This window comes from Nelumbo nucifera, chromosome 5, assembly GCF_055504915.1.
Source record: "Nelumbo nucifera cultivar China Antique chromosome 5, China Antique-T2T, whole genome shotgun sequence".
Classification (NCBI taxonomy): domain Eukaryota; kingdom Viridiplantae; phylum Streptophyta; class Magnoliopsida; order Proteales; family Nelumbonaceae; genus Nelumbo; species Nelumbo nucifera.
In genome coordinates, this window is record NC_142653.1 from 10,067,046 (window position 1) to 10,084,055 (window position 17,010).

The 17,010-nt window shown below is 38.1% G+C and overlaps 1 protein-coding gene and 1 long non-coding RNA gene across 2 annotated transcripts; both read left to right on the forward strand.

The window, feature by feature from the left end:
- The first annotated feature begins 1,946 nt into the window (after positions 1–1,946).
- LOC104606930 (SUMO-conjugating enzyme SCE1) lies at positions 1,947–12,386 on the forward strand. The gene is made up of 5 exons (XM_010272381.3): positions 1,947–2,140; positions 2,285–2,368; positions 11,532–11,684; positions 11,782–11,895; positions 12,000–12,386. Exons 1-5 carry the CDS (start codon positions 2,072–2,074, stop codon positions 12,060–12,062), a joined length of 483 nt encoding a protein of 160 aa, XP_010270683.1. The 5' UTR covers positions 1,947–2,071; the 3' UTR covers positions 12,063–12,386.
- Positions 12,387–12,477: 91 nt separating this feature from the next.
- Positions 12,478–14,193, forward strand: LOC148791226 (uncharacterized). The gene is made up of 2 exons (XR_016076733.1): positions 12,478–13,328; positions 13,420–14,193. It is a non-coding gene; the product is annotated as an uncharacterized LOC148791226 (long non-coding RNA).
- The last annotated feature ends 2,817 nt before the right edge of the window (positions 14,194–17,010 follow it).

The window sequence follows — 17,010 nt, forward strand, 5'->3', positions numbered from 1 at the left end:
GTTTGTACATAATTTCGTGATAAATTTTGTAAAAATATATAATTATTAATAATATGAATATTATTAAATAGATTATAACTATTTTTTTATCTTTTTAATAAATACTTTAAAGTTATTATATAATTTTGTTAGAATATTTAAATAATTCTTATTTTTTTTAATTCAAACTTTCTTTAGGTAGATGTAGATAAAAAGTAGGGGAGAAGATAAATAAGAATTAGAGATAAATTTATGAGAGAAACTCTCTACTAAATTAGAGATTATTTGGGAGGAAGTTGGGGATAGTGAGGGAGTTTGTTTATGAGAAATTTTAGGATATTAAATTATTTAGTTCATTGGAATGAGAGAGAGATACTAATGTTGAATCATCAATGTTTTTAACATTTTTTTGTTGATAATTTTGTACATGTGGCAATTGTAATGAACATGAGAGTTCTCGGTTGCATTTAGTTAGGTCCTTGTTAGGACAATAGAGCTGTAAATGAAACGTACTATCAAACATGGTTTATTCAAAAGTGTTTCTGTTTTAAGTAGAGAAAACAATAGTTTTTTTTTTTTACTTTTTATTTTTTATTTTTGGTAAATTACACTATCAAAAGCATGTTTTCTATATTTTTATTTCGAAAGGTGATGCTTTTTATTTTAGTAAGTGGTTTCTCGAAATCAGGTGTGGGACGTTTATCGTTGCTATTGAAATTTTGAAACTAACATGTAAAAAGTGTTCCAGGATGGAGAGTGAAGAACCAGGACTCATCAAGTCATCAGTCCAATCCGGCCCATACCCTTGTTAGTTCGTCCCCAGCTTTACATGGGCCCAGGTTGGGCTGGGCTTTCAGGCCTAAAACTTTAAACATATTAAGTTAACCATATAATATTTTATATTAGGTGAATATATACGTATGAGCATATCTTTTAATTTATATAATATAAAATATTATATTATAAAATTTATATAATATAAATAGCACATTGCCTGGGCCGAGGTGGACCGGGCTAAAAATAAAACTGATCATCCCTTCACATGACCAATTCCAATGAAACTTGTTTTGAACCTCGCTCTATCCACTCTCGGTCCAGAATAACTGGGGAAACTGCGTCCTACAGTTATACTTGCCACTTGTGGGGAAGTGGCGAATAAAAAGTGTCCAAGAATCCTCTGTACAAATGGGAGGATAGGGGGCCAATTACGAAATGCCATGTCAACTGATACTGGAGCTGGTGAGACCGGATCTGCTCCTCACACCTGGCGCCTCGCAGGCGCCTTACACGCTCCACGGTCGGTGGGAAAATTCAGCTTCATTAATGAGACTGAAAGGGCATTGTAGTAATTATAACAGTCGGAATCTTAACAAAAAACTGAAAAGTGATTCTCATTCTTGACCTTCCGATTGGTAGCAGGACTTCGCGGTTATAAGAAGATTCGCGCTTGTACTTTCGAGGAGATCAGATTGGCGCCCCACAAGCGGCCGCTCCTCCCACCCGTATATTGAGAACATCTCCCATGATAAATACGGAAGATATTCCTAATGTAAGGCGTCAATACGATCTCAGTTTGGAGCGGCACCGGACAGTCCGTTTGTGCTGTGTTCCAGAAATCGTAATTCGTAAAGCTGCACAAGGGTCGCAAACCGTCCGTCACATCTAGGGACAGATGGTATGGTAGCGTGATTCTCACGCTCAAGATGCGATTGACTTTTTGATCAGAAATCAATGAAAAAATATATTATAATTAGGTTCCTTTCATATAATAATAATCCAAGATGTATGATAATGTTCGTTTGCGGTGGGCCCGTGGGCGTGGCCATTGCTTTGTAATTTCGCGGGGAAGGAAATAAACCCGATTTTTACACTGCACTCCACCTCATAATTCTGAATTCTATAGGCCTATATCAAATAGTAAAATCAAGATGAATAGATAAGAGAGAGGTGGGAAATTACCAAATTGTGGAAGGGCAGATAAAACTTAAAGGGGGAATGGGAGCCGGGAGGTTTTAAGCATTCACCATCCATCGAGAGCACGCAGAAGTCCGATAGCGAGGTAGGGAGACTGAGAAATAAATATAGCGCCAACATGTCGGGAGGTATAGCGCGTGGCCGTCTAGCCGAGGAGCGAAAAGCCTGGCGTAAGAATCATCCTCATGTCCGTATATTTCTCTCTCATCAAGGACCTCTGTTCTTTTTTTTTTTTTAATTTAATTGTATCGTATGCATTTCTTTTGAATATTTTGGATTTTCTTTACTGATTTTGTTTGTTCATTGTTTTTGTTTATGAATTTCTTTCTAGGGTTTCGTTGCCAAGCCAGAGACTTTACCAGATGGTACTGTTAATTTGATGGTATGGCATTGCACAATCCCTGGTAAGCCTGGGGTAAGTTGTCATCCCTCTCTATTTCTCTTGTCTCCTGGAACTTCCATTTATTTAACTTTTTAAGGTGCTGTTTCATTATCGTTGATTTCACTTTTTTTCGACCTGTCTATACATATCTCTTTTACTTGTTTTACGATTGCCAGAATTGCTTTTGTGTTGAGTTGTTACTGATGTTCCCTTAGGGCCTACGAGCTTGAGCCATTCGTTTTTTTTTTTTTTTGGGGGTGGGTGGGTGGGTGGGTGGGTTGGAGTTGGGTGGACAGTATCTGCCACATCTTGAAGGATATATAGAGTTGAATGTACCGGTTTCAATGACATGCCAAAAGCTTTTTAAATTAAATACTAGGGAGTGTTTTGTTGGATTTTTTGCCCCCTTTAAGGTTGTTGGTTCCTGTTATGGTTAGACAATGCAAGGAAGCATTTTCCACTCCTTTGACAAGATTGGGTTTCCAACTCATGCCATTTTTTGTCACCCTTGTGTTGCACTGTTGCCTTGTTTACATCCAGTATGGTGTACAAAATTATGATAGTTCAGCTCTTGCCTTCATTAGATTAGGAAATCCCATATTCTATCAAAATCATGATAATTGGTGGGGAAAAATCATCATGACTATCAAATTTATGTGCAAAAAAAGCAGTTTGAGTGAGAATCAGTAGCCACTAATTAGAGTTTGAACTATGAAGAAAGAGCAGAATCAGTAGCCACTAATTAGATAAACAAAGAGATGTGTGATATGCTTATTTACTCGAGTTCCTTCCTTGTTTTCCATTATGTTGAGGGACAACTGACTATTTATAGGGGGTGCAACTTGGGCTGGGCTAACCTAAATCCAGCCCAACCCAACCCCAAAATTTGGTTGGCTTGGTTGAATTGGGTTAGAGTTAGGTCAGAAAATGCCAATCTGATATAAAGTTGGGATGGATTAGGGTTCTGAACTTTGAGTTGCAGTCAGAAGTCAACAGGGTGGGTGAAGGTTAGGTTGAGATTTTGACACATCAGCCTGGACTTGGGTTGATGATCTCACCTCAACCCAAGCCAACATGGCCCTGTTTGTACCTCTAACTAATAACTATTTTTTATAACCTTTCTATATATGGTATGTAGGACATACTAATTTTCAATCTTTAAGAATTGTAAGTTTCAATAAATTAAGAAGGGTGTCTTATGTTTGGACCATATAAGACAAACCTCTCCTGGTTAGACTGCATAAAATGAACTCAAGATATTAAGGTGTTACTATGGACCTGAAAAGCGGTTCATAGTATTTCCAGGAGGTGGATAATAAAAAATCATTTAATGGTGTCAGGTGGTTTTGTGTTGAACCCTTTATTTTTGCTAATAGAAAACTGTTTCTTATCTCTGATTGTATTTGAATTGAGTAATGTGTATTTTAACTGTAAGGGTCCTACATGTCATTCTTTGTATCGTCATCTTTGCACCCACCTGTTTTGTTTGTTTGTGTGTATATGTGTGTCCATGCCCCTTATAAATATGTGAACATGCCAATTCTATTGGTGGAACTGAAAATTTTTGGAAAAGCATAACATGTTGAACTTTTGCATGGAGCCCAAGATGGAACAAGGCAAGTACAGTCCATTATGCAGAGATTTAGGCTCCATTTGGATAAGCTTTTGCTTTTGATCTTTAGGCTGTGAAAGACAAAATTGGACCAAAAGTGTTTGATAAGAATTGATCTTAAAAACATTATAGTCCAAAGCCAAAATACTTTTAAGTCCCAAAGCACAATGCCTAAAATTGGGGATTTGTGCTTTTGGGATTTTAAAGCACAAACCTTGAAGCTTATCCAAATGCAACCTTAGTTGTTTAATGATTTGGGAGTATGAATAGTTAGACTTCTAACTTGTTGATTATGACTCCTGAGAGTGTACTCCATGAAATGAGTCTGTTGGGGAAAAGTGCATATTTATCATTTATGGGTTTATTTGGTTTCTCAATAGGCCTGGTGACATCTACTTGGGGTTAATTTAACAATGGATATGGCAGTAACAGAATGGAATGGCAGAACAGGATTCTTATGGACGATACCATATAGTTTGGACAAGTTTAGATGACAATGCCTACTGTGAAATACCTGATTTCAGATCAAACCAATGGCCAAGGGAATTTGTTGATTTTCTGAATATGGTTTTAAGAGTTTAGGTTTTGGCACAAAGAAGTAGTTTACAGCAAGAAGGTGCAGATCCTTAGTCTATTTGATGAAGCATTTATCAACATGAGGATGAGGTGGATAAGGAATATATGGACCTGAATTTTTCCCTTCGGAAAATGATGAAGACAACCACTTGAAAAATCTTCATAATCTCTGGGGTATAATAGTTAATAACTTCTGCTTATCATTGATCATGATGTAACTTGGAGGGGAACCCATGGAATTTCTAAGTGGATTGCTTGGTGCTCCTTTTGATGTGATTTTTTTTTATAACCGATCAGAGGAGATTTATTAAAATGAATAAAAGAAGATGTAAAAGAAAAGGCGAGTCCATAACTCAATTGAACCTTGTCAAAAGAACAAGTAAAAGCTAGTCCCAACTGTTACTTTCCTCCGGCATGCACCATCTCCACATATAAAGAATCATTTCTAATGTTGGTGATAAAAATTGTCCGTTCAGTCCACACCTATACAAAAAATGTTGATTTACTCAACCCTTAGCAAGGGCATCAGACAATATTTACTGATATGAGGACCCAAGCAAAAGAAGGTTTTGAAATTTAAGGCTAATGATCCTGCTTCCTAATCTGGTTATGATATTATCAACATCTTTATTAATCTCCTTTCTCAATTATCACTTATTTGGGAGGCAATTCTAGAGTAGGCAACAGCGTATTGCATTGCCTGAACATGCCTAGTTGGGTATCTAAGTGCCATGTAGGCACTAGTGAGGCAGTGATTTTTTGAAAATACAGCCTATAACTTATCGGACATGATACCATGTTGACGTGTACAACATTTACATTTTTTTATTTATCTTCTCTTGAAAAAATACTAACAGAAAGCTAATAAATTTTTAATATTGCCCATAAAAAATAATGAATTTAAATACCAAGATATGCTAAAATCAAGGTTAAAAAAACCGACACGTATCGGCTGATACGTATCGTATTGGAAGCTTCCCGATACGCCCCTACAGAGGGTGTATCAGGGTTTTGACCGGTTCAGGGGGTGGACGGACCTTAAACTGCCCCCTCTGAACCGGATTTGGAAAAAACTAATAAAACAACCGATACGCCTCTACCGGCGTATCGATATTTTGAACCTTGGCTAAAATATCACTTTTAATTATAAAATTTAAATATTCCATAAACAACAACCTATTACATATAATCGGACTTATTTTATTTATCAAAAAAATTACACATAATTGAACTATAAGAATCTTTTTTTGGAAAAAAGGCAAAGAATATTTGATTTATAAGAAACAACTAACAAAAAGTATGGAACCTGCATTCAAAAAGTTGTGTACAATGGGATGTAGAAATAATAGTCTCAGTACCATTTATTATGATCTCTGAACATATTTTCAAAGACCAATAGTGAACTGTATGAAACCCCAATGAAATCTTTTTTGTATTTAAGTTGTGTGATTTTCTTTCTCTTCAAATATTCCATAGGATCGCTGCTGGAATAATGATCCTGCCACCTTGCAATAATATGAACATGTAGTTTGCCAACTCTCTTGCTACCCCACACATCACAGACTGATCATTGTCAATCTGTAATCCTCTTCTGATTAGGCTATCTCTTGTTAGGCACTTTCCTTAGACTGTTCTCTATACTAGGAAAGAAATCTTTGAGGGGGTGTGAGAGGCCCATACTCTGTAGCATGGGAAGTCATTGAATGCTATATGATTGACCCATCTGAAAAAGGATCTTGAGGAAAAGACCCCAGGCTGTCCCATTCTCATATTCTGGTATCACTGAGCTGTCATTGGTTGGTTAACAGTTCATCCTCTCCGTCATGCTGTCTATTTCCCAATATTCAGTTTTCTTCTCAGTCTGGGGTTTGATAAGTCTGTCCACTATGAATCTCCAAGCAATTAGCAACCAGAGAATTCCTGTTTCTAGCTACCAGGAACAGTACAGGGACTCCTCCATCAGAGGGTGGTTGCTGCACCAAGTGTTCCTCCAAAACCTCACCCTAAAATCATTACCTAGGCTGTATCTTATCCCCTTCGTAAATTCAAGTAAGTTCTTTCAATGTCTTTCCATGCTGAGCAGTCATATGAGAAATTTAGTTAATGTTATGATGAGAAAATATAAGAAATTTAAAATCACGAATTAGTACAAAGGAATGCTACTAAAGAAACAAGTTCATGTAGCTATTTGTTATACACACACACACGCCTCTTCATTCTTTGTCCTTTCGGCCTGCGTCCACTTCATTTTTCTGTTTGGAAGGTGTTGGGTTACTTCTAAAGACCTGTCCATGCTGATTGCATCCTGGCCAGTGAGAGGCTTTAAACCTGTCTGTTGGAGCATATGGAAAGAGCACAACAAACCAGTGATTTAAAAGGCACGCCTAGGCGCACAGGCGAGGCGCATTTTAGGGTATGCGCCTTGCCTAGGTCCTAGAATTTGGACACCATAATTCTACTCAAAAAGCATTATTACTGAAAAAACTATATCTTTGGACATCATAATTCTACTCAAAAAGCATTATTACTGAAAAAAACTATATCTTTGGACGTCATAATTAAATTCTGAAGATCACTTCTACTCCTGTATCTTGCAAATAAATTTTCTTATTGGATTGGAGTCATTGGCTAATTTTTGTTTATTTTGCTACATTGATATTCATTTTCTGTTGCATACAAATAGTAGGATGGTGAATGTATTCCTATTATTTTGACCTGTTCTATTGGGCTTTGGTAGTGTTTGAGAACACTTAAAAGAAATACTTCTTTTAACACATGGGACCACACATTAAGTGGTTTTTAAGTACTTATGGGTGTTTTGTAAAAAAGAGGGTAAGAAGTACTTATTATTAAAAAAGTACTTTTTAAAAAAGTGACATGGATGTGGCTTTTTTTTCAGCACTTTTTGAAGAAGTGCTTCATTTGAACGGGACAAGCCTGTCCCTGTTTTTTTCTTTAATGACAAAACTACCCCCACTCGAGTTTATCATCTTCCATTCGAAACCCTACAACAACAGGCAGCGGTGGTGTTTGGTTGCAGGTCCACCGGCAACATTCCACGGTGAGCAAAAGCCAGCCGGCGGAGTTGGGTGTATAGTTAATACAGTCGTTCTTACAGGACCACCGCTTTTCTCTTCCTACAGCCATTCTTATAGGTCCTGTAAGCAGTGAACAGATCAACACTAACACAAAAGCTGAAAAATTCAAAACACTATTGAAACCAGAAAATTTCCTTCAACCCAACTGCAAAAAAAAAAAAAAAAAGAAAAAAGTAAATAAAGAAAATCTGAAGCTACAATTTATGGGAAAGAAACTGAGAGATTGTGAGAGAATTACCCTGAAAATGCTCATTTTCAGATGAGAGGAGGTACGACAACAACCAACCCCATTCTCAGTATAGGAAGGGAAAAGCGGTGGAGGTTCTTACAATACATGTAAGAACGGCTGTAGGAAGGGGCTCCAATACCAACATTAAAAAATGGGGAAATGGGCAGGTCGGATTCATGGTCCTCTACAAAACCCTTATCAAAATTCTTTGATTGCTCACAAAAACAACATTTTTTTTTTTTTTTTAAGATTTTCTCTACTAAAGCTTCCATGGTCTTGGGTTTGAGCACCGAGACTTGTAAGATATCAACCGGAGACAACAAAATCCTCCATTTTCCTCTAAAATACGAAAATGATTCTGGTTGAATGACAACAAAATCCATGGTTCTGGGTTTGAGCACCGGGAGTTGGACCTTGTAAGGTATCAGTTGGAAGCAACGGAATCCTCCCAGGCATGAAGTTGGAGGCAAACCAGATGCTAAGATATCAAACAGACTAGCTGGGGATAAAGCTAGAAGACAACGGAAGAAGGAAAGGGAGTCAAGAGAGACTCGGGAGGCAGAAATGGGAATCCAAGAATTTTGTGAAGGTTGTTAATTGGAGGAGTCTTTCTGTTGTCCAATCTACAGTTCTGGCGGTTCCGACAGTTCCAGTGAAGAAAATGAGAGGGAGAGGGAGAGATCTGAGTAATCTACAGTGGAGGGTAAAATTGTCATTTGCATCAATATAGGCACTTATGGGGAAAGTAGCTTACCAAACATCCCCACCCCAATAAGTGCTTAAAAACATAATAAGTGACTTGAAAAGTGGGTTACCAAACAGCCTTAAGTGGTTGTTAAAATAAGTACTTCTAAGAAGTACTTGCGTTGTTAAAATAGTAGCAAGTACTTCTTTTAACAAGTACTTAATCATCAAATAGGGCCTTTGTCTAACTGCTTGAGTTACCGACTTTTGGGTCCAATCTACACTTGCATGACTGAGGATCCTCTCTTGATTAACTTTTGTATGTTGATGAAATAGCAATTTGAGCCCCATGTCTAAGTTGTGCCTGGTCAGCATTAGACCTGTTCATGGGCCGGGCCGGGCCAGGCTTTTACTCTTCATTAATGAAAATATGTTAGGCCCGAGCCCGATCCGACCAATGGGCCTACAACTTGGGCCCGAGCCCGGCCCTGATAAAAAGCCCGAAGCCCGAGCCCGAGCCCGAAGCTCGACCTAATAAAAAAAATTAGAATTTTTCCCTATTCAATAATCAATATAAATTAGAATTTATTTACATTAAAAAAAGAATATAAATTCAAATTTTATTTACATTAAAAAAAGAATATAAAGAAGGGAAAAAGGATGTGGAGAAGAAGGGTTCAGTTGGAAAAATAAGGGAAAGAGGTGAAAAAAAGAGGGGTATTCGACTAGGGTTTTTAGGTTTATTTATAGGTCGGGCCGGGCTATTTTGGCAAATCCCCAGCCCGGCTTGAATTTATTGCGGGCCGGGCTTTTTGGCCCGAGGTTAAGCCCACGGGCCCATATACTTGTTCAAGCCCGTCCAGGGGCCAGGCCGGCCCTTGAACAGGTCTAGTCAGCATGCATCATATGTTTTTTTGTTTGCTTTAAGCTTTAACATAGTTGTAAACAAGGTTCAAAATATCGATACGCCCGATATGCCGATTAGTTTTTTTTTTTTTCAAATCCGGTTCAGAGGGGCCGAGTTAAGGTCCGTCCACCCCCTGAACCGGTCAAAACCTTGATACACCCTCTGTAGTGGCGTATCAGGAAGCTTCTGATACAATACGTATCAGCCGATACGGGCCAATACGTGTTATTTTTTTAGCCTTGGTTGTAAATAAAAATCTATATAAATATATCGGTGGCACTAGAGAAAGCAGTTCTACTGATAAATTTGTTTCAAATATGAAGGTTCCACTTGTTGGAGCAAGGTAAGCCAATGTTTAGGAAACCGGATCGGGCTGGCCAGTTGGACTGGTTGAGTCGTAACCCGGGCCCTTGGGCTGGTTTGGTTAGGGCTGTCAACGGGTCGGAACCAAGTAGAACCAGTCCTGGAACCAATAGGAGAACTCGTGGACCCGGAACCGACCCAGACCCTATAGGGTCTATAATTCTGGACCCAGAACCAAACCAATTGGTTCTTGGGACAATCGGGTCCAACTCAATGGACCTGATTTTGATATGTGTGCTAATAATGCCCTTGCTAAAAATGCAATAAAACCCCTATAAAAACCTAAAATACAATGAAAACCCTGCTTAAAAAAAAAAAACTGCTGAAAAGGAAACTGATAAAAAACAATAATAATGTATACAGTGTGTGTATATACATATTTATATTTATATATATAGGGGCTGGGTCAGGTCAGGTTCATATCGGTTTGGGACAAGGTGGACCCGGTTCCGACCCAATAGTAATCGAGTTTTTTAAAGAACCGGAACAGACCCATCGGGACAGGTTCTGGAACCAGAACCACCCCAATTGGTCCGGTTCCATTGTGTCTGACCCGACCCATTGACAGCCCTAGGTTCGGTCTTACCCCAATAACTGCTTTTGTTAGAAAAACAGTGAAAACCGACTAACCAATCCATTTAACCAGAAAACTGGTGAATCGGTCTCGGTTTAATGAAACCACCCCAGGTCTTTAACCTTTTTTTAATTTCTTTTAAGCAAATGAAGTTTTAAAATGTGTTTAACAAGATTTGAACCCATGGCCTCTTATTTTCATATATCGCTTAATTACCATTAGTCCACCTCTTGTGTTAATTAATGATTCTTTATTATACATGTTACTTTATTATGCATGTATTTTAAAGAAAATGTAAATTATGAGACTTGAACCTTATTTGTTTTAAAAATTAAGCACCATATTTAAGTATATTAAAAGTTGTAAAATATATTATATAATATTTATATGACTTGTATATATATATGTATGTATGTATATGCATATGCCATGTCATCATGGTTCGACCTCGGTTGAACCTCTGACCCACCTCTCCCTTCTCTGGTTCTATGTCTGGTACAGTTCTCTGAACATTGAGGTAAGCTGTTGTAACCCAAAAAGTTGTTTTTTTGCCCAAATCGTGGTTGGGTAAACAAGAAAATGTTGTTATTATGCAAGATGCAGTAATTTTTTTTTTCAATCTTCACATGAGGCTGTTTGTGTTGTATCTTTGCTGGTTCGCTCTTAAATAACATTACTGGTTCAGGATTTTTTTGCTTCTTTTTTTTTTTTTAAATCTTTTGGCCAATCGAAACAGGGGTTATTTTTTACTTAGTCCTGTTGACTACATTGTTAGCTCAATGAGTTAGATATTGGAACCATTCTTCCATTTCTTTTCTTCAATGAACGGAATGGGTTGCTTGATGGTTCCCTGGGTAAATATCTAAATTTGGCTAAAATCTGCCTGAAGTGTCATTTTCTCTTATCTGTCTTAGTGGGTGAACGTTGTTCCCATTCTTTCATTTTTTTTTTACCTGAAGACAATGCGGTCTCTTTTTGTATTCTCTCATGGAAAGCATATATAATAAGACATGTTTGAGGATACACGTTTTTAATGGATATATTTATTACTATGCCTCATTCAATTTATTTTTTCCTTCCATAATTATATCTGTAAATGCCTTTTTCCTTTGGTTTTGTGTGGCATCAACAACACTGCTTTACTGAATGCCAGACTGACTGGGAAGGTGGCTACTTTCCAATTTCGCTTCAATTTAGTGAAGACTACCCTAGTAAACCACCAAAGTGCAAGTTCCCTCAAGGTTTCTTTCACCCTAACGTCTACCCTTCTGGAACTGTTTGCCTATCAATTCTCAACGAAGACAGTGTAAGTAACCAAAGTCTCACATATTTACCATTGTTTATTTATATGGTAGGAAGCAATCAACTTGTCATTTGCTGACACATTTATGTATTGTGTCTAGGGGTGGAGACCAGCTATCACAGTGAAGCAAATTCTTGTGGGCATACAAGATTTGCTGGACCAGCCAAATCCTGCTGATCCTGCCCAAACAGATGGATATCACCTCTTCATCCAGGTATTTTACACCAAATTCAAAATTCTTTCCTCTTGCTTCAATTTCTGTTAAAACTACGTGAGAGAACTACTCCTTTCGCTAATCGACTCTGGTTATATTTGCAGGAACCAGCTGAGTACAAGAGAAGGGTCCGACAACAGGCAAAGCAGTATCCACCTCTTGTCTAGTGCCGTTGCAGCTGACTTTTGCTCATTAAAGATTATCTACATTCTGTCGGTTGCGTGTAATGTATCTGAAGGCTGCATTATAGGCTTTGTTTTTGGGTATATGAAAAGCTCAGTGGACAAACTATATTGACATTAGGGTAAAGAAAAAGGTTTAATTGGTGTTCATTTTAGAAGGGAGACCAAATCTCCTGTTCTCCCATTGTTATTGTGGTTTGTGAACTCTTCTATCTCTTGTGGTCTGAAAAAAAACTCCTGCCTCTCATGATTACCATGGTTGATCTCTAACAGTTAACCCTTTCATGAAAGATGATTTATTCTATCAAATCCCAATGTCTTTGACTGCTTATAGAACTGCTGCACTATTTAACAGGTAGGACATCAAAACCTTGTATACCCTTGCATGTTATGACTTGAAACTCTTTTGTCATTTGGAGTTATATTTCTCCTTCCAAGCTCTCTGATGGACACGTAACTAGCTTTAAGGCTCCAATTTTTTTCAACTTGATAGCCAACCCATGAAGTTGGAAGGAGAGAGTTTTTTTAACTTTCTTTTGATTGATGATTATATTTTTCGGTTTTTTTTTTCAGTTTTTACCACCCCTCCCTCCAAAAAAAAAAAAAAAAAAAGGAATGACAGTAGTCGACTACTCGCATGGGAATTGCCATGCTAAATTGCTAATAGCTGGTTTGTTGACAATAAAAGTACAAATATACTAAATTCTGTTTTAATTCAACCATTTTTTTTTCTAGCATTTTCTTTAGTTAATCCAAATTATCCAATCGAACCATGAATTCTTATGTTTTGTTGACTGTTGTGCTTAAAGGGGGTTACACAATGGTAAGATCACATTACAATCCCCGAGACCGCGAGTGAGTTTTGAACATGTCAGTGTTTTAATAATCAAGGGTTTCTAGCCGATAAGGGCAACTTTTTTGCCCTGAATATCAATAAAAGATAATATTTTTATAAAATGATAAAAATAAAATAATTTTTTTTTAAATACCAGGAGTAATGTCACTATTAATCTTTTTCCTCTGCCTCTGTATTCATCCGAATACACTGTGCATGCAAGAGTCGGAGTAGGGCATGGGTGGCGTTCTCGTTCGCAGTTGTTGTTCTGGTCTTGAGAGCTCTCACTAGGGGTTTAATTGCTCCCGAGGAGGTAATTAGGTCCTTGTATTCGTCGCATAAGGAGAGATTCAGAATCGTGGTGACACCGTTCTCTTGAAGTTGAGCATCGGAAGAGGAGATAAGAGAGATAAGAGGTCTTACAACCCCAACACGAGCAATCTTGAGGTGGTTTTCCTACTTGTTCTTGGCGAGGAGTCTAAGCTCCATGGCTTTCTGCTTCTGCAGGTCTAGCAAGCCCAATTCGAGATTGGAGGCAAGTTGATGAATCAGATCATCAGAATTCTCAAAAGCGCAAGTCAGCAGGAGGCGACAGCTATGCGCGGAGGTGGTCAGGAATTCACCCGATCGCTGTTGCAGTCATTGGAAGCTAAAGATGAATCATCGATGCTCAGATCACCAAAGCTCCGTCAGGTAAGTAAAATTTGAGGGAACTCCGGCCTCCATCACCAGAGCTCAACTACTTCATCAAATGTTCGGTCGGCTATAGAGAATTCAAGAATCGGGATTCCTTCAACGTAAAATGAAGTTGAAGATTCTTTAGAGCGACCTTTTCAAGCAAAGGCTCTTCTATCGCTCAGCAGTTGGAAAGGGAGATAATTGAGTGCGAGAGAGCAAAGAACGAAGGGGGAATTGTTCATCGTCTTCCTCTACCTTTGTATTCATCCGAATACACTGGATTTAAAGCCTTGGTGAATCCATTTTATGTTTTGCACGGATAAGAGAAGGAAGGGATGGGTGGCCTCTATATTCATCCGAATCACTCTGATCGCCGTCACATTCTGACTTGTATCGCACTAGCTTTGCCATCGCATCTTGGCTTGTCACCGCTTTATCACACACTAGCTCTGCACCTGGCAGCGTGTATTGTTCAACCACCTATTAAAAACAATCATAGAGGCAGAGGAAGACGATGAAGCCATTGCCCTTCCTTGATATTTTTCAAAAAAAATTACCTTATTTTATAAAAATATTATGTTTTATTGATATTCAAGATAAAAAGTTGCCTTGCCCGCTAAAAACCCTTTAATCAAACACTAATTTGATGTGACATTTTATCTTTTTCATCAAGCACTGGTATTCAAAAATGACTGGAGGGTCTCGGGGTTGACGTACGATGTGGGTTGCAGGAAATGTGATCTCCGCCCCATCCTCAATCCATAACCATGATCCCTCTCAACCCTGGTACTGTGGTACTGGTGGGGATTCGATGGAACCCAAGCCTCCGCTACAACCAGTCAGTTGGCACTTTGCCAAATCTTATTATGATTTGAATAGAGCATCATATATGGTCATCTAGGGGCATTACTGCAATTTACCAATGTTAATCGGAATTATGGTACGGCTCTAGCATGCAATTTCCCCGTCCTGTTTACTGGAACAAGCTTTAAGGCTTTGCTTTAACATAGAACCCAAAAAAGGAAGAATGGATGCCCGATATATTGATGTTTTTAACCTCGTCCAAGATCCAATCAATTCAAAAGATATCTTTTTCTCTTTTTTTTTTTCTTATTTTTATAAGACTAGAAGGGGTTACACACGATGGGAGTAACATATCCCCACAAATCACTGGAACAAATAAAAGCAAAAAACCAATGAAGCTTACAAAGATTTAAAGAATCGAAACCATGAACTAACGTCTGGACTTCATGTGCATGGTTGGCTAATCAATCTACAGCCTGATTCGCCTCACAGTAGACATGTTTGTAGATGATTCCCTTCTTGTACCTCTCCTTCAACTCCCAGCAATCATGGATGACGTTTCACAGGTTCCATTGGCAAGGCATCACACGATTAAGGCATGAGATCATAATCTTAGAGTCCCCTTCTACAATGATAGGATAATTCTTGAAATTCAATGCCAAATTGTGGGCTTCCCAAGCAGCCCAGACTTCAGCTTTATTAATAGAAGCAAGGTCCAGTTTTTAGAATTCAGATTATCCGAACGCTTTGGTTGTTCAACTGGTTGTGGGACCAATGATGAGGTTCCACGCCAGTAATAAATTCATGGACCTCATTGTGAAAGGTGCAAGCCCCATGTATTTTATTACTGGCGTGGAACCTTATCAATGGTTTCACAGCCCGCTAAACAGTCAAAGCATTCAGCTAAACCATTCTCTAGTTTATAGGCTTTGAAATCCAACACCTCACCAAGATGGTTCCTAGCTAACATAGCAATGGTGCATATACCCCCTTCTAAATGCAATGCATCAAATCATCCAAACCTTGGATAGCTAGATTAATAATCGACCAACAATTCTTCAAGGAGCAACCTCTAAAAATATGATTCACATCCTCTTCCCACAAATATTAGTCTCTCTAAATCTTGGAAGAGACTTTGTGGGAAGTCTAATATTCAGTAGAAGGTACATGAAACTTGTAGTTTTGGAGAGCATTTGAGATTCCAAACAATATTATTCCAATTGTAACCACTCGTGGGATTTGATAAATGGTTACACTTCAAACTGTATGCAGATTTGGAAGAAAACTTGCCATTAGAATTAAACCACCAAATCAACTTATCTTCTTTTTTGGTTTGATGGGATGAATGTAGCCTTGATTTTCAACCAAACATTGTTTTGAACAAGACTACATATTTTCTCCCTCCTCCACACCTTCCTTTCTTGATCAATAACATCACTAATTAAGAGCTCCTCATTAACAATAGTTTCTTGTGGCATCAATTTGGTTATTACCTTTTCTCCAATCCATCTTTCCAAGAAGTTCACTGATCTACCATTGCTAATCTCCCAACCAATTCCTTTTTTTAGAAGTTCTCTACCCTTTAATATCCCTCTCTAAGCCTATGAAACACTTTTTTTTTTTATTTTAGCTTCCAAAATATATATAATACTGCAAAAAATAAAATTGAAAAAAAAGGCATCTTCACAAATTCTCCAAGATAGGTATAAGATTTGGGCCTAAGTGTTTACAAATTTATGAATGACCTCGATGCCCAACTGCAATTGAATCCATGGGTCGAAAGTCGGATCGGGTGATCTGGTCTAGAGGTGTAAATCGGGATGTGTCACTCGTAGCCTGGCATGGCACAATGGCATGTGGGGCATGCTAGGTCTGATGCAATGGTCCAAGTCATGTTGGGCCTGCGGTTTCAGGTCCATGGGCTGGTATCTCATGGCACGATTGCCGCAGGGGATCCCCAATGGCTAGTTTCAGCTTTTGGACCTTTTTTTTTACAAAAATACCCTCAATAGCTATATAGGGGGTATTTATGTATTTTAGTTTTGGGGGAGAAAGAATGACATAAATGCCCCCAGTAGTTATATAACAACTAGTTTGGGGGGCATTTTGGGTAAAGTGATAAATAATTTTACAATAACCAAAATACCCCTCCCAACAACTAAAAAATGGCTAGTTTTAGGGTATTTTAGGCAATTTAATTATTTTTAATTCCTATAAATAACCCTATCCTCCACCATTTTCCAATTTAACAATTCTCTTAATTCCTTCTTTAGTTCACATACTCTCTCAAGTCTCAATCTCTCAATTTCTCATACATTCTCTGATTCTCTAATTCTCAACTTTATTGAAATTTCAACAAGAAGGCTTGCTCAACTGCTTAACTATCTCAACTCTCAAGTTAGCAATTTGGGAGGCTTGGACTCTTGGAGTTGAAAGGCTTTAATCGTTGAAATTAAATTGAGATTCCGAACCGGTAATCCAAGTAAGTGCAATTAAATTAATTTTTATTTTTTTAAATTGAAAAAATGCTGGCTCCTCACAAAACCAATTCCCCAACATGTTCAACGTCGACGATATTCAATCATAGCATGGTAGTATTAGTACCGATATGGATGC

Bases quoted from the DNA above. Each gene is read 5' to 3' on its own strand.
- LOC104606930 (XM_010272381.3), top strand. From the start codon at position 2,072: ATGTCGGGAGGTATAGCGCGTGGCCGTCTAGCCGAGGAGCGAAAAGCC. The intron at 11,685-11,781 runs GTAAGTAACCAA...TATTGTGTCTAG, and splicing joins CAATTCTCAACGAAGACAGT to GGGTGGAGACCAGCTATCAC. The intron at 11,896-11,999 runs GTATTTTACACC...TTATATTTGCAG, and splicing joins GATATCACCTCTTCATCCAG to GAACCAGCTGAGTACAAGAG.